This window comes from Equus quagga, chromosome 15, assembly GCF_021613505.1.
Source record: "Equus quagga isolate Etosha38 chromosome 15, UCLA_HA_Equagga_1.0, whole genome shotgun sequence".
Classification (NCBI taxonomy): Eukaryota; Metazoa; Chordata; class Mammalia; order Perissodactyla; family Equidae; genus Equus; species Equus quagga.
Window position 1 is genome coordinate 48896967 of NC_060281.1, and position 18682 is coordinate 48915648.

General features: G+C 43.9%; 1 protein-coding gene across 3 annotated transcripts in view; it reads right to left on the reverse strand.

Moving 5' to 3' along the window:
- JARID2 (jumonji and AT-rich interaction domain containing 2) overlaps positions 1-18682 on the reverse strand; it is a 254706-nt gene that overhangs the window by 33256 nt on the left and 202768 nt on the right. For all 3 annotated transcript variants that reach the window (XM_046641238.1, XM_046641240.1, XM_046641239.1), the window contains one exon: positions 4858-5093. In XM_046641238.1, coding sequence (XP_046497194.1) covers positions 4858-5093 — 236 coding nt within the window. The remainder of the gene's footprint in view (positions 1-4857; positions 5094-18682) is intronic.

The window sequence follows — 18682 nt, forward strand, 5'->3', positions numbered from 1 at the left end:
CCCCTGCGGATCCTAAAACCCACAGATGCTTGAGTCCCTTAGTCAGCTCTCCATATTCACAAATGCAAAACCCATGAATGCAGAACCCATGAATACAGAGGGCGAACTGTACTTAATTAATGGGATTTGATGGTCTCAAAATTCCTCTTTTGTTTCTCACACTATCCCTGTGAGAGGGCTTGGCATGACTGTTTCCAGATGAACAAGAGGGCCCAGGAGGGGTAAGCATCACATCAAGGTCTGAGTGAAGGTTGTGGTCAGAGCCAAACCAGAACAGGGAGCCCTGGGCCACCCCTCCTGGGTTGATGAGACAGGGAAGGGAGGGCAGGCAGGGAGGAGTAGGGCAGAGGAAGGAGTGATGGCAGGAACCCCTTGAACACCTGCACAAGTTACACCCACCTGCAGACGCGAATCTGAACAAAGCAAGCAAGCCAGGCTCCTGCGTTCACTCATGTGACAAGAGTCTGCTGTGTAAGGGGCACCCTGGATCTCCCCTTCAACTCCAAGCCTGTGAGTGAGACAGGCCACACCTGCACGCCATGGAGCAGGGGGCAGGGGTGATCCCAGAGCAGGGGGTACCTTCTGCTCCCCTCAACTCTTACTTCCCACTGTGAGAATTCCTCTTGTTCCGTTACAAAGTGGAATTCTGAATTGAAGAGTACGTACTCAGAGCTGAAGATAACCTGTGACCTACTGAGACCAGAGGTTACTCAATCCAGCCTCATACATGAAAGTGAAAGAGAAAAGAAGGGGTGTGTGTGTTTGTGTGTGACTACAGAGTCACATATTCATCCCTTACCTGGGCCCCTTACAAGCCCTTCATTGCTGCCCCACAGATTGGTCCTCTCCCCCTCTGGGTCCCTTGTAAATTATTCTCTGAATAAACACCCGTAGAAGAACTCTGCACAGTGCCTACAAGGCCGACACTGGAGTGGGAATAATTCATCACAGACAGAAACCAAAGGGCTGGTGCTCCCTACGCTTTGTGACTCTTGGTCCTGAAAGTCAGGCACCCAGGCTTAGGGGCCAATTCCACAATGATGCTCAGTTGGTCTCACCAAGAAAACTGTGAGGTCTGCCTTTCAGGAACAGTGGAAAATGTTCAAAATACGCTAAAAGCACTTGGCTAATGTCAAGATAACACTGCAAAGGATGAAGAAGTCGCTATCTGAGGCCTGCGAAAACGTAAAGCTGAGGGATTCTACCTCATCCAACCACTCAGGCCCACCTCATTTTATCGTGCTTCACTTCATTGTGCTTCACAAATATTGCATGTTTTACAAACTGAAGGTTTCTGACAGCCCTGCATCAAGCAAGACTATCATCACCATTTTTACAACAGCATTTGCTAACTTTGTGTCTCTGTGTCACATTTTGGTAATTCTCCCAATATTTCCACCTTTTTCAATATTATTACATCTGTAATGGTGATATGTGATTAGTCATCTTTGATGTTACTAACTGTTCTAATTGTTTCGGGGTGCCACAAGCCACAGCCATAAGACAGTGAAGTTAATCGATAAATGTTGTGTGTGTTCTGACTGCTCCACTGAGCAGCCCTTCTCCCCTCTTTCTCCCTCTCCTCCAGCCTCCTTATTATAAGCACAGTAATACTGAAATTACGCCAATTGATAACCCTACAATGGCTTCTAAGTGTTCAAGTGAAAAAGAAGAGCTGCACGTCTGTCACTTTAAATCAAAAGCTAGAAATGATTAAGCTTAGTGAGGAAGGCATGTGGAAGGCTGAGACAGGCCAAAAACTAGGCCTCTTGCGCCAAACAGCCAAGTTGTGAATGCAAGGGGAAAGTTCATGAAGGAAATTAAAAGTGCTACTCCAGTGAACACACAAATGATAACAAAGTGAAACAGCCTAACTGGTGATGTGGAGAAAGTTTTGGTGGTCTGGATAGAAGATCTCACCAACCACAACATTCCCTTAAGACAAACCTAATCCAGAGCATGGCCCAAACTCTCTTCAACTCTATGAACACTGAGAGTGGGGAGGAAGCTGCAGAAGAAGCGTCTGAGGCTAGGAGAGGTTGGTTCATGAGATTTAAGGAGAGAAGCCCTTTCAAGAAGATCAAAGTGAAGGTGAAGCAGCAAGTGCTGCTGTAGAAGCTGCAGCAAGTTCTCCAGACGGTCTAGCTAAGATCATGAATGAAGGCGGCTACACGAAACGACAGATTTTCAATGCAGACAAAACACTGGAATTATATTGGAAGATGCCATCTAGGACTTTCACAGGTAGAGAGGAGAAGTCAATGCTTGGCTTCAAACGACAGGCTGAGTCTCTTGTTAGGGGCTAATGCAGCTGGTGACTTTAAGTTGAAGCCATTGCTCATTTACCATTCTGAAAATCCTAAGGCCCTTAAGAATTATGCTAAATCTACTCTGCTTGAGCTCTATAAATGGAACAAAGCCTGGATGACAGCCCATCCATTTACAACATGGTTTACTAAATAACCCAACAGATCTGCTCAGAAAAAAAGGATTCCTTTCAAAATATTACTGCTCATTGACGATCCAGCTAGTCACCCAAGAGCTCTGATGGAGATGTACAATGAGATTAATGTTTTCATGCCTGCTAACACAACATCTATTCAGCACCCCATGGATGAAGGAGTAATTCTGACTTTCAAGTCTAATTATTTACGAAAAACATTTCATAAAGCTGTAACAGCCATACGATAGTGATTCTTCTGATGGCTCTGGGCAAAGTAAATTGAAAACCTTCTAGAAAGGATTCACCACTCTAGATGGCATTTAAGAAAATTCATGATTCATGGAAAGAGATCAAAATACCAACATTAACAGGAGTTTGGAAGAAGTCGATTCCAACCTTCACGGATGACTTTGAGGGGTTCGAGACTTCAGTGGAAGAAGCAACTGCAGATGTGCCATAAACAGCAAGAGAACTGGAATTAGAAGTGGAGCCTGAAGATGCGACTGAATCCCTGTCATCTCATGATAAAACTTTAATGATGAGGAGTTGCTCCTTACGGATGAGCAAAGAGAGTGGTTTCTTGAGATGCAGCCTACTCCTGGTGAGGATGCTGTGAAAATTGTTGAAATGACAACAAAGAATTTAGAATATTACATAAACTTGGTTAATAAAGCGGTGGCAGGCTCGGAGAGTAGTGACTCCAATTTTGAACAAAGTTCTACTGTGGGTAAAATGCTATCAAACAGCATCGCATACTACAGAGAAATCACTTGTGAAAGGAAGAGTCAATCAAGGCGGCAAACTTGATTGCTGTCTTATTTAAGAAACTGCCACAGCCACCCCAACCTTCAGCAACGACCACCATGATCAGTCAGCAGCCATCAACATTGAGACAAGACCCTCCATCAGCAAAAAGATTATGACACCTGAAGGCTCAGATGATGGGTAGCATTTTTTAGCGGTAAAGTATTTTAAGGCATGTTCATTATTTTTCTAGACACAATGCTAGTGTACACTTGACAGACTACAGTATAGTGCAAACATAACTTTTACATGCACTGGGAACCAAAAACTTCATGTGACTCGCTTTATTGTGGTGGTCTGGAATGGAAACTGGTACCTGCAATACGTATGTGTACACACACTTCCCTCTCTGTGTATTAACATAGTAGCATATTCAGAGAGAAATATTTCAAACATTACGAAGCACAGAAGGACCATGATAAAGAACATTTCAACAACAGGAGGAATTCCACTATTTTCACACCATAATGACCATCTTTTTAGCCATTCTACAATACTACCAGTCAAGAAACCTCTTCAGTCTACCCACACCTTGCCCTGAATCAGTCTTTAAAGATTACAGCCTCTGGTCTATTCCAGGGAAAACTTTAACTCTAAGTTAAAATTCCTGGTGAGGAGAGTGCATCTATCATATGATCCCCATAGCTAGCACACTTTAAAATGGACTGAGGAACAGAAGCATGAGGGGTCAATGAAATGCCACCTGACCCGCTGTCGCTGCATGCCCCCAGGCACGTGCCTTTATCCCTACGATCTCCCTCTCAGAGTCCAGAGAAATCACTGTCCGAGGACATGAACACTGTGACAGCAACAAGGGCTGAGCCCCAGGCCATTCGTAAGAGTGTCCCCAACAGGATCTGTGTTATCTAACCCAACACTGCAATGAGGGGCAGTGGGAGCACTGAGCGCAGTGTGCACCTGCCCTCAGCCGAGAGGCAGGATGCAGATGCACTCAGCTGAGTAAATGCCCCACCGCACCCCGAGGCCCACCACATGCAGACCGCTTAGCGATGTGTGCACCCACGCGAGTCTTCTGCTCACAAGTCTTAGTGGAGAGATGGTAACTTGTCACATTGAGAAGAACAGATAAACAGCCCAGGACCATCTGCTGACAACACTGGGCAGTCTGCAGGCCCATTTCAAGGTGGAACTTATCAGCTCTCTGCCTAACCTGAGAAAACAACCAAATCCTCCCAGCACCGTGGAACTCATCTGGTGCCCAGGGCGCATGCAGTGAAAGAAGCACAGTGAGGAGGCAGACTCCCTTCCAACCATCCTAATACATCCCGACACACACGATTCAACAGATCGCAGCACTTGGCACCTGCAGCATCCTCTAGAATGAATGCAAATCCCCCCACAGCCCACGCAGATCAATCTTCACAGGAAGAGAGGTGTGCAAACTCGCATCTCTGTGCAAAGGTACGTTCCTCTCTCCCGCTCTCGCCTCAGAGCATCACTTCCTGCTTTTAGAACCCTCGAAACATGGATTTTGTGCAGCTACCACTCACATGTCCCCTTTAATTAACTTGGTGAAATGACGAGGTAGCATCTGGCAGGCACCCTTTGGGCCAGACTACAGTCACAGGTGCGGCACGGCCAGGCTTTACCTGTTTCCGTAAGTCCTGAGCCGACCGATGCAGAGGGGGGTGGTGGTGGTTAGCAGCGAGCCCCTTGGCCGAGGAACCCGGGGAGGGGGCCGCTGGGGGATGGGTCGCTGAAGCCTGCTCCCTCCGGCTGTCAGCCCGGTGATCGCTGTGCTTCTCCTTGCCGGGAGTGGCCTCTTTGCTTTTGTGTTTTTGAACAGGTTCTTTCTCCCGTGATGACCTGCTGGAACCATTGAAAACTGGAAAGGAAGAGAAAGGAAGAATGAAGTCACTACACTGATTATGAGGCCATGTAACCTAAACATCCTGAAGTCAAAAAGAGACACAAAAGGAAAACATTCTGGAAGACTATCAAGTCTCATCCACTCTCAAGAGCAACCCCAAGTCAAAACACAACCACCACCAAAACGCAAAGTACAGAATAATCCTAAACACCTAGAGACCACAAAAATTTATGTTTTGAAATCCCTACTAAAAAACCCCAGCAGCCCTTAGAATATCAACATCACCTTTAAACAAAAAGAAATGAAAATGAAAAAACTAATACAAATAGTCACATACCAAGAACAAGAGTACCTTGTGTATAAAGATAGAGGGGACCTGAAATAATATATTCTCAGATTTAACAGTTACACATTTTGAGGCTGCAGATGTGCTGACAGTTATGGGTCAGGCACACAACTGTTTTACCTGACCCATCAGTGACCACAGAGGAAAGAGAAAGAGACATGGTAGCACTGAGCCAGACCCTTTTCCTATTCCAGAAGTCAGAAGAGCAGTAACAGCTAACACGTATTAAGTGCTTACCATGAATTAGGTGAACCACGCTAAAGCTCTGAGGTGCACTCAGCCTCTGAATCCAAAGGGAGAGGACATTGTTGTCATGCCCATTTTACAGATGAAGCCCAGAGGTGTGGAGAAGGTGAGCACCTCGCCCAGGCCATCACCAGCACACCCAGGTAGGTCTGGCGTCCAAGCCTCCTCCCCTCCCCAACGCCCAGGTGGTTCTTGGTGCCAATGTGCAAAGTGTCTGTGGGATTCCACTCACTTACGGAGTTCAAAAGAGAAGGGTTTCTACAGTAAGCTTCAGTTACAGTGCCGTCGTGAGTTTTCTCCTCTGCTTTACAGCTGGGACTTGCAAACGTGGACAGACTCCTCAGGTCTGGCTCATCCATGGAATCAAGGAGCCTTTCACATCTGTTCCCCTTGCACCCACAGGGCCCCCCACTCCCCTCAAACCATCCCAGCAGACCTACTTCTTCAGGGAGGGAGGAAGGACACCCGTGCCTGGTGCCTGGTCTGCTCCACCTCACAAGCTCCAGGCAGAATGCTAAGGGGAAGCTATAGTAAGCCCTTGTAGCTGTCATTTTAAAAACGCTCCTGTACATTTCCTCACAGATGAAGCTTGAAAAGGTCATTGTGTCTACCTGTCCATCAGGCACCTCCACTCCACACCCTCCCCACCCCAGAGGGGACTGGCAGAAGTCACTACCTGACCAGGTAGCTGTGAAGAGAAAATTCTTCCTCCTTCAAGTTGAAATCTCTTCCTGCTGGCTTGAAGAAGGACAAATCAAACTCACCCACTTCTACTGGCCCTTCAGACAGCTGAAAAAGGACATCTCTCTTTTGAGGATGCCTCCTCCAGACTTCTATCTACAGTTCCTTCAACACTGTCTCTCACCTTGATTTGGAAGGATCCTTTAAATTACGCTCATGCCTCACAGGCTGCAAACACTTTCCTCTTATCTGTCGTTTGATTTTGCATCTGCTGTGGTGCTAAATCTGTAACCCATTTTTTAAAGTTTCTCTCTTTGCTTTTATGCTTAGAAAGCCCTCCCATATTGTCCAACGGTAAAATATTCCTCCAAATTTCCTCCTTTCTGATTCAATTGCTTAGATTTACTGCTTCAGTCCACTTGTTATTACTTGGGGTATGGTACCACAGAGAGATTTACATTTTCCATATCTACAATGGATGTGAACGTTGATTGCTACAGTAACGTTCAGTGCCAGTGATTACATATTCTAAACAAAATTTCAATACTGAAGTACACGTCATGCCACATCAAAATAAGGTATATGATCCCGTGTTGTGTGTGGTTCTACTGGATACTCTCAGTTACACAGAAAATGGAGAGCCTCAAATGCCTGGCATTGATGCTAAGTGTAAGTAACGACATATTGTCAGAAACCATCAATCATGCCCAAGCTGGCAGAATCTGTGCTTGCTTTCAAGACAAATTAAAAGCAACATCCGTAAGAAGTCATACTTCAATGTGATCGAAAATCAAGCTAAGAAACATGAATCCAGGCAATTCTTGACCGTTCACCAATTTCCTAAAGCAGCGAACACAGCTCCTTTACTGAAACACAGTACAGGAAGTTGTCGCATTTTTTTTTTTAATCTCAAATATCCCATACTCCTCCATGCTTTGTTACTACCACGAAAAAGTACCAGTTCTAAAATTACTTTCTCTTTGTTCAATTAATAAAAATTGTATCCTATGGGTTTGTCCCCTTTAGTAACACCGTATTCTAGGAGGTCAATGCCTAGCCCTGTTGTCTGTAACTGGGCAAGTTATTTAACCCTCAGTTTTCTCACCTGTAGACTGGGGATAACAGACGTTCCTATGTAGAGATTTGGGAAACCTTATTACTGCAAGTTCAAAAGAACCATCTCAGGTTACCATGTGATCCGACTGTGGCAAGACCTCCTCTTGCCTCTTGTGCACCCTGCAGACAGAGTACCAAGAAGGGCTTCCACACAGCCCAACAGCTGGCCTGAGCAGACTCATGGCAGCCTCTCCCACTTGACCCCAGCTGCCTCCCAGCATCCATTTCATGAGAAAAAGAAGTGTTGCTAATGCCCTGACCGAGCCAGGAGAAATACAATACTGAAACACATCCGACATTTTCTACTAGGTTAATGAGTGACTTGTGGGACCCTTGTGGGACCCAGAGACCCTTTCAGAGGATCCTGTGAGTCAAAACTATTTCCATAATTATACTAAGACAGTAATTTGCCTTTCTCACTGCAGTGATATTTCAATAATGGTGCAAGACCAAAGGTGGATTAGCAGTCAGGGAAATGCTAATCAAAACTGCCACAAGACAACACCTTCACTCACATCCACTAGGATGGCATCCTCAGAAAGACAGCTAAGGAGGGGTGTTGGTGAGGACACGGAGAAATCAGAACCCTCACACACTGCTGGTGGCAATGGAAAATGGTGCAGCTGCTTTGGAAGACAGGCTGGAAGTTCCTCAAAAGGTGAAACAGAGTTACAAGACAACTCAGCAATTCCACTCCCAGGTATGTACAAGAGAAATGACAAATACGTTCACACAAAAACTTCTATACAAATGTTCAAAACAGAATTTTTAACAATACTTAAAAATTGTGGGGAAAAATCCAAAGGTTCATCAACTGGTATTTATATAAACATAATGGGGTATTATCCATCCATAAAAAGGAACTAAGTACTGATTCATGCTCCAGCTTAGATGAATGTTGGAAACATTATGGTAAACGAAGAGAAGCTAATGACAAAAGGTCACATACCATATGATTCCATTCATATGGAATGACTCAAACAGATCCATACAGAGAGACAGAAAGTAGCTCAGTGGTGGCCAGGGGTGGGGAAGGTTTCAGGAAAATGAGAATGACTGCTAATGGGTATAAAGGTGTTCAGGGGGAAGGTGATGACAATGTTTTAAAGTTGATTGTGATGATAGTTGCCCAACACTGTGCATATATTAAAAACTATTCAATTGTACACTTTAAATGGGCAAATTTTACAGTATGTTAATTACATCTCAAAACTATTATGTTTTTAAACAACAGCAACAAAAGGTGGGCAAAACTGTAGTTGTCTTAACAGAAATCAGTGCAGTGGCACCAAACCATACTAATAATTATTGTATTCTTCATCACCAGTTATTAGCAGTTAAAAAAAAAAGCCAGTTACATTTAAGGGTGGGATGAAGCAGTACCAAGTGTTAAATGTCTTCTTCTGCATACCAAAATCCAATGGCTGTTTCCAGGGAAAAGCCCTGGTGTAACTGTTTAAGTTGCAAGCTGGCTATACTTTTTTATGGAATGATATTTCTATTTGAAAGAAGGACTGCTGCAGTTATTTGTCAGTCATTTTCTCAAAAATGAATAAAGGGAGCCTGTCAAGGAAAATAACTAACAGTTTTTGCACAACTGCCACTAATAGCATTCACAATTTCAGGCCAAAATTACAATTTTGGAAAACCTTTATCTGCCATCATGAGTTTGACAGCCTCTCAACACTTAAAGACTCTTCTGATGAGGTCAGTGGAGAGGAGCTACGGGATCCTTTGATACTGTATAAGGAAAGGAGCCGACAACTGGAAGAGGTACAGAACTCAGCAAACCATTATTTTCAAATGATCAATACAAGATGTTACAAAATTGTGCATGGGTAAGAGATCCAATCAAAGTGGAAAGCAAACTGATGGACTTTAATGTAATGGAGTACGAAACGTTCACCCATGAGGTTCTCCATGAACCATGGAGGGTCAGACTCCCATTAACAACTGACCTTTAAGAAACGACCACTGGATGAGTCTGGGTGTAGTATCAAAGAATAACACCATCTACAAAGGCTCCTCCATTTTCCAACTGCGTATTTGTCCAAGATTGATTTTCTTCATATACGCCAACCAAATCTATATACTGCAGACACTGGTGCAGAAGCAGACATAAGAATCTAGTTGTCTTCTACTAAGGCAGACAGCAAAGAGATTTGCAAAACTGTAAAAGGATGCGACTCTTCTCACCAGTAGCTTTTTGGTTTAGGAATATAGATACTGTTCATAAAAATGTTGTGTTAATATGTAATGGGTTTTAAATGAGTATTTTTAAATTTTGTTTTACTTTTAATATGGTAAATAACAATAAAACAATCCACATTAACAAAAGCCGTTTGGGCATCACTCAATAGTTGTTAAGAGTAAAAAGGGGTCTTGAGACCAAAGGCCTGAAACTGCTGGGCTACATCAATCTCCATCAATCTCACGGTTTCCCAGGGCCTTTGATGGACCCTGTACTTATGTCTATACCTACACATCCCGCAAAAAGCTCAGGCTCTGAGATGAAGCTACCTAAGTTTGAAGCCAGAAAAATCATTTGCTGACCATTTGACGTTGGGCTGGTGACTTGTCCAAGTATTCGCTTCCCCATTTACTATCTATCTCACAGACTTGCTCTGAGGACTCAGGGAGAAAGTATTAATGCAGAAAGGGGCTGAGCGGGGCATGAAGCAAGACCTGGGTAAGTGTTAGCTTGTTAGGATCACCACACTAATTCCAACAGAGTCAATGACCAGACCCGTAACAGGGCACTGCAGGAACCAGTGTTCAGTTCTACATCACTCCTTTCCAAATGAACCAAGGGGCACAGCCAGTTCCTAAAGTGAGACTTAAAGGAAATGCATTAGGAGCGACACTGTGGTTAGCCAGCAGTATCTTCCTGAGATCTAATAGAAAACAGAGGCTTCCTCAGCATTATCTGTACCTGAAATGGAATGCACAATTCTTGGATCCTATTCTAATGCCTTGGAGCAGTTTTAACGACCACCAACATCACCAAACCAACTCCTCAGGAAAATGCTCTGGAAAGTAAAGCCCTGCAAAACAAAGACAAATCTGTGGGGTTCTGGGATTAGACAAGAAAGTGAATCAGATGGGAGAGGGGAGGCAGGTGCCACCACCAACACAAACCAATCTGGCTGCTCTGTGAAAGGCAACCCTATTCTACTAAAGACTATGTTGATCAGACAAACAGAAAAGGAGAAAGTTTTCAAGGATACAAAAATTAAAAATTGAATAAAATTAACTTTCATTTGCAAACAAAGAGAGTTTTCAAATGAATCTACTTTGTCACCATCTTGCTATTTTACAGCAGCAATAGAGCCAAATGGTAAACACAGCCAAAAAGTCAAATCAAGTGTTAAATGGGAAGGGGGAGGGGCAGGCAAAGACGATGGAGCCAGAGACAAGGTATATTTTGTGCTCAACAGCTCATTAATTTTAAGTGTCGTGGGAACCTGCCAGTTTTGCCCCTCTGAGTAATTATCTTTTGTCTTAATTTGTAAGATTCTCCAGAAGGGGAAAGGAAAAAATACTCACTCTCCCAGGGAAAGACTAAACCCCGTGAACATGAGACAGACAGACAAAGTTGGATGTATGGAGGACCTATGCACATGGACCCAATTAAAAGGAATAATAGGGCTTGTTTCTTTAAGCAGAGAAAAAAAAAACATTTATCACAGAGAGCCACATTAGGAAATTGTATTGTACCCAGATACAAACAGCTTTACATTAATGAACAGAGACAAACATATTGATTTGTATACACATACTCTGAAAGTTAGGCCTATAGACAAATGTTTCCACACCAGGGCAAGCAAAATCTTTAAATCCAAAGGCTGATATTTTGATTTCAAGTCACTTCATGCCTAAGAAGGTAAGATTTGCTCCCAAGAATGGATGAAAAAGAAATGGGCAAGAGAAATTATTTCAGAAACATCTTTACAGCAATCCCATGATCATCTGAAAGGTGGAAAGCTACCCTCTCCAAGGAAGAGCCCACATTTAAAGCTCCAGGGAGTTTGTACTAAAGGATGTTCCCCATATAAGCTCTGTTCACACAGTTGGACCCCGACGAGATTCCTGCGGGAGACCCATAAGGCAGTCTATGAAAAGCCAATCAAGAGGTCTTTAAAAGCCTCCCTAAATACACGACCTCTTGCAGGGCTGTGATTTCTAGCTCCCAGATCAGCGAACACATCTGTGCCTCAATTCCCTCAACTACAAGCCAGCTGCCTCCCCTTATCTCGCCTCCAGGAATCACTGAAGAATTCAAAATAAAGTATATAAAATGCTTTGTGTTCTTCAGAGAAAGGAGTTATGCAAATATAAGAAGGATGATCTTTTTGAAAGCTCCTGCTGCAATGGCAAAGACAAGAACCACGTGTGAAAACAGTAATTCCCTTCAAACAGAGCTGACAGGGCCAGCAGTCCACTTCTGCTTGTCTCCACACCCTTCCCATTTCCAGATGCCCCGATCTTGCTAATTATCCATGCTAATAAGGGCACCTCATCTAAACACCAGGAGACAATCTGGACATTTTTTATTAGGTATGAATAGGAAAGCAGTCCTCGTTTGGCGTCTGACAAAGTTACATGGTACCCTGAGATGACTCAGTGTCTGACCTGAGCTAACAGGGTTCTGAAGCCCTTATCTCCTCGAGAGGGAAATAGGGACAGAGCCTGTAATGTCTGCTAATAGTGACACAAAGGGCAAGAAGGAAAGGATGAGAAGAAGGCCCGAAGACTGGACTAAGCACAAAATTACAGAAAATAAGACCCGCTCCCTGCCCTACCCCAGACAAATCAAAGGGACAAAACCAATCATTGTAAATACAGAAGAATGGCTTACAAAAAGGAAAGGAGAAGCACACCAAGTTTCTGATCTTGAGCCAGACATTTAAATGTAAGCTTCATGTCATTACATGGCGTCCCTACTTGGGGAAGACAGACTCCATCAATTGGCTGGCATTAAATCCTTGTTACTGTACAAAAGCCGCACTGGCTCCCTGGAGCCAGTTCAACTTTGAGTCACTATTGTCTGAAAACAATGGCATGTCTGCCAACCTGTGCCAAGAGTTCAAAAGGATTTTAACGCAGCATGTGTGAGTGCTGTAACCCGGTCTGCCCTGGGCAAAAACAGCTCCACTAACTTAGCTACAGCATTCATGTGTAAAACTAGGAAAGCAGCAAGGACATGTTTAGGTCAGCAGACGCTCCATTATAATCTCGAAGGGAAGCTCACACTGGGAGCCCATGCGAAACCTACCGCGGCCTCCATGCACCCTGATTCCAGTATCACAAGCAAGCTCTGCTGGTTTATGCGGTGTTTGTGGAGTACCACTGGAATTTCTGCACGGTGAAATCTCTCCACCACTTTGGTTATATATAAAAAACAGGAAAGAAATCTATACACATAAATTTTAAAGCAAATTGAATTTTCTTTCCAATCAGAATTTGGTTGCCACAATCCCAATATATAAAACTGTGAAAACATTATGTGTAATGATGTAAAATAACTAAAAGAGTCAGATTTGCCATTAAACATGTTTCTTACATATGTTCCTAATAACTTCTGATACTGAAGTTTAAACGGGACACATGACCTTTATGAGAATATAAAGGTCAGGGCAAGAGAAAGACCATAAATCAGGATGAATGGCTTCTGTCATTGAAAAATGGTTTCCTGGCCCACTTGGCCCCCAAAGGACTCAAGGAAACAACCAGGCTGATGGCCTGATAGTAACTAACCCTCCCCCAACTTCCCCCCACCCCTGCCCAAATCCCCTAGCCTGTGCCCACATCAGGTGGCTCTAAGGCATCTGCATTCTCCAAAGGATGAGGGGGGAGGGGCGGGGGGGGGGGGCCGGGGGTGGCAGCAGAGGATGTCTGAGCAAATGGCCTTTTAGGACAGCAGGCAGAGGGCTGAGAGGGATGTCACACTTCATCACTCTCAAGAAACAAGACAAGGAGTACAGAACTATGGGTTATACTCAGAAGAGGACATGCATTAACTTTTGAACAGATGATGAATAAAGTGTTTTTCCAGTTTGGGGTTTCATAAAACCTTGTACAGTCAAGGATGGATGGCACATAATGACGGCGGTCCCATAAGATTAGTATCACACAGCCTAGGTGTGTAGTAGGCTATACCATCTAGGTTTCTGTGAGCACGCTCTATGATGTTCGCACAATGACGCAATCACCCAATGACACATTTCTCAGAATATACCACGGTCATTAAGCAACACATGACTGTATTCAAGGGGATGAATTCTCAAAGACCAACTACATCTGAAGTAAATGGTAAGATTTCTGGCCCACCTCTGAATTTGAACAAGGAATCTGTAACTATTCACAACACACTAGGAGAGAGAGATCTTAAAAACGTGCATGAGAGTTAAACTGGAAGGCACCCCATATACACAGTCAATTATACAAGTTATAGAAGAATTAGCAATTTTCAGAATAAAAATATTAGAATGAAAAACTAAATACAACAATATTTGCATTATAGTAAGGACTGTTTTCAAGGTTCTCCAAATAAATATTATGGATCCACTATTCTATCACATACACCTCCACTCACCCTCCAGGAAACAGATGACTTTCAAAACTTCTATACACACATTTTATAGTCTCTGGGAACAGCACGACTTCCCAAGTGGACTAAAAATTTCCCTTAAGACAGCTCAGATGAATTTAGCTGAAAATATTAAATACTGAGCAGTTTGGTGAACAGCTCACCAATTCAATTTACAATGTGTATAATATAAACATACCCCACCCAACTGTGGACAACAAGACTAATTGCAGATTCTGAAAATCTAATACATTATTACTAATTTCTTTAGAACCGCAGGGTATTAGAGTTCTTTTAGAAGAAAGAGTCATGGAGTGTGAGGCCAGGAACAGGACAGCAGCCAGCCTCCACTTTTTGAGAACTTACCAAGTTCACCACAGTGCCTGGCTCTATGCATCTGTCACTCATTTAGTCCTAACAGATTTTAGTTTATCATTAATAAGCTATAATTCACATATCATGTAATTCGCCAATTTAAAGTGTACCATCCAATGGATTTTTGCATATTCGCAGAGTTGTGCAACCATTACAACAATCTAAGTTTAAAACGTTTTCATCACCCCAAAATGAAACACGATGGCCAATAACGGTCACTTCCCCTCCCCCCCTTCCCAACCCTAACCCTAATGGAAAAAACTGGGTATTATCAGCATTTTACAGACAGGGAAACTGAGGCTTTAAAAGGTTAAATAATTGGCCCAATGACAGCAGATTACGAAGACACATCTGAGCCGGGAGCTTCTTGTCCATCATCAGGCACATTGACTAAGTGGGCTGTCACAGAAATCTGTATGGGCATCTCACCATAGAGGAGAGGGGCTCTAACATTCCCAGGAGGAGACATCCCCAAACCAAACACAAGAGGTGCTGGCCTGCTGTTCTATGTATGTCCCTAAAGGTCCTGCGTGGACCAGTGGAACCAGTGCTTAAGGAAAATGAGAAGAAACAGGACAGGCTGATTATACTGATGGACAGGTGTCACTGGGGACCTTCTACCACGCTTGAAACAGCTCATTCTGGTATGGTCAATAATGTCACATACTCACAGTGGTAAGAGTCACCTCTCAGAAAACCCTCACTGTGTGCCAGGAATGTAAAAACACTAACTTTCCAGGATTCTCTTATCAATTACAAAGTTATTCTAGGCTTCCACATCTTTTTAATCACCTGTGGTGTTAATGTAACAGCCAACAGGCAATTTCTACCAGTTATGAACTCTTTCAACATAAAATAACTCATTTAGTTCTCACAAAAATCTATGAAAAAGGCACTCCTATTATCTCTTCTTTAAAGGTAAGAAAACTAGGGGCCGGCCCGTGGCGGAGTGGTTGGGTTTGCGCACTTTGCTTTGGCGGCCCAGGGTTTCACCGGTTCGGATCCTGGGCGCGGACCTAGCACCGCTCATCAAGCCATGCTGAAGCGGCATCACCCACAGCACATCCAGAAGGACCTACAACTAGAATATAAAACTTAGTACTGGGGGGGTTTTGGGAGGCGAAGAAGAAGGAAAGAAAAAGAAAAGACTGGCAAGAGATGTTAGTTCAGGTGCCAATCTTTAAGGGGAAAAAAGGTAAGAAAACTAAAACACAGAAAGCTGTCCCAAAGTTGCAGCCATAAATGGAAAGACAAGATCCAGCACTATGCTCTCAACCACGGTGCCAAGTGGCCCCAAAGGCGGAAATGGTGGATGGTTAGGAACAAATACTTTCTAGCCCAGCTCCATGTGTACTCCTGCTCTTAAAAAGAAATGCTCCTAGACCATATTCCAACTTTTTGGAATATTCACTTGCCTCAAGAGGAAAAAAATGGAGCTGCAAAGTTAAAAATAGTAAAAAGGATATCTTATGAAAACACCTATCAAAGAAAACAGCATTTGTCAATGACAGAGGGTCTCCTCACTGAGCAGGGCTATGGCAAGAAATGCTGGCCCTGCCTGCACATCCCACGCCTCCACCAGCAGCTAGAGAAGGGGCTGAGTGCACCTTGAAGGCAACCACAGAGCAGAAACATGGTAAACTCATCCAAATGATTGCTTTCCAGCCCTTACACAACACAACACCAGTGTGAATCCAAAAGCAATTAAATCATTCCAGCTGGGAGGCCCATGATATGTTGTTTAAAAGGTCTTCTGAGAAATGTCCCACTTCAGAAAGGGAGGAGCACAAAAAAGAACAATGGTCTCTGCTCTTCCTTCCACTTACCCTAAGTGCACAAATGCATTTGAAGAATATACAAGAGGTGGTGATGGGAGCAATGATCTTTCACCAAGTTCTCCACAAAGGACCATGACACCCCTCCACAATGACAACACTTAGGAAAAACCAAAGCCAAATTCATTCCAAACAAATGTATCCATTCCTCCAGTCTACCTCACTTATCCCACTAGAAAAAAATAACCAACGATGAGAACTTTTGAAGAACTAGGCAGTTTCAAATATCAACTTGTAACGTAAATACCCACAGAACAGTGTTTTGATTGTGTTGTTTTGTTTCCAAATAGTGATTACCTAAGGACTCTATTGTTAGGATCATTTGAGGTTCTGTGTATGCAAGAGTATTCTGGAAACTCTGAAGAGCTATCAAAATAGAAAGTTGCTGGAGGCATTGTTATTGTAACCCTTGAGTGTTAACCCAAGGTTAAAAGTGTGCGTGATGCTGTCCATGTCATTTCAGATTATGTATTTTAATAAACAAATCCATTTCCATTACGATGCTCAGTGGATTATAAATGAGGACATTAGAGTCCTGTGTAATGTTTACGAAACTGAACATCTGCCTGGGGACACCAGGCTCCTGCAAGAGACTATTGGGGTCAGGGCTCCCACCACCAGAAAGACATGTGCTGTCACAGACAGGCCCGATTAGACATGACAGCAGCACAGTGGCAGAGGGCGAGTGGGGAGTGTGTTCTCTCTTGGCACCTCCTTCCCTGAGCCAGGCCACTGCTCTGCAGGGAACCCGGCTGCTTCACCCAGGGGCAAGTTCGGGGAGAAGCAAGATAAAGAAGGCTGCCAGTGGCAATTTGGGTTCCAGTTTCTTCAAACTAGCACCGCCTAAATAAAACTATAGACCTGGACATGCAGCCTAATCAGGGTGTTGGCCTAAGCTACCACAGTATAAAGTATTCATTTCCCACATTTTGTCTTCTGGGCATTTATTTCCCCACCTTTCAGTGAGGGTGGTCCTCCTGGGGTAGGATACAGATGTTGCTGATTTCCCAACATACCTCAACATCTCCACCATGCAAGGTAGGGAAAAGCGTCACTCTGACAGGAGAAACACCCTGTCGGGGAGAAGCATGAAAAAGCAGCTGGATCTCCACCTTCTCAAGTGAGAAAGCCAAGAATTCTGAGGATGTGCTGGACCACACAATTACTGTGCCCTCACCCAGGTTCTTCCTGATAGAAAAGTGATTTTAATGCTTGCACATTCTTCTCCCAAGTGAGAAATCTAAAGGAAACGGAGATAATCTGTCTTGAGACTTTACTTTTGGGAAAAAGGAGGGCCCTCATCTCATTCCCAACCTGGACCCAGCCTATTCAATCTGGGCAGGCAGATAACTTAGCGGAAGCTCAAGAGTGCTTCTTTTTCTACTTACGCTCATGAGTGCCCTCTAAAATCAGAGAATGGGGGTGAGGGGTGGGAGAAGCCTGGGGAGCAGGACAAGGGCTTAGAAAGGCTCCCAATGTCACAAGTGTCACACTGCAGGGCCCTCTAACCCATTCTGGGGAGTGGCAAGTCCAATCACTCACCCGCATGACTCAAGACCCTCTCACAGCAGCCTGCTGTTCCTGAGGGGCACCAAGCCACCAGTGCCTTGCCTTACAGCTCTCCGCAAGCCTGGAGCTCTGCAGGTGCTCTCGGAAACCAAGAGGAAAGGTTCAGTCTTCTGAACATGAACTAGCCCTCCTCTGAACCCCAGACGGAAGAAAAAAGCTGGGTGGGGCAGGTCCTGGGTGAGCCTGGGGTCTAGCATTTACCTCATACACACAATCACCTACCATCTATCCACTTTCTTTAAAGATAAAACTACTGGTCCAACGTCATGCCAATAAACTAGGTAAACACCTTCTGTACTCCCACAAAGGACTTTCTATTTCAAAACAAGTGAACCCTGCAGGAGTATGTGTCTCATTCTGTTGTCATATATCACATGTACACAACCCCTTTTATAACTAATAGGTACTCATAATGAAATCCTATCACAAGGAATTAAGGAATTCTGCTCTATATTCACCAAGAAATGGGTTTCAGTAAAAGCAAAGCAGGAAAGACAACTTCTAGCTGCCATGGGAATTGTTGCCAGCGTTTGACCTGTAGTTAACTGTAAAAACAGAGTTCTTAGTGATCCTTGCCTCACCACTTGGAGGACTTCTGTGTAAACCACCAGAGTCCTGGGTTTCCCCGCTGACATTCTCATCCTCTGGAGGAGGCACCGTGTACCAATGGGCTATTACAGGGGCAAGAAGACTATAGCCAGGAATGTGAAGGAGCTGAAAACCGGGTGGGATATAAATGTTTTTAATTTGAAAAAGGCACTGCTGTCTCAGGGAAAGAAAAACGGATTACAGAAACAGAATTTTAGTTAGGGCTCTTCACCAGGCAAAACAGGTGATCTTGGAAAAG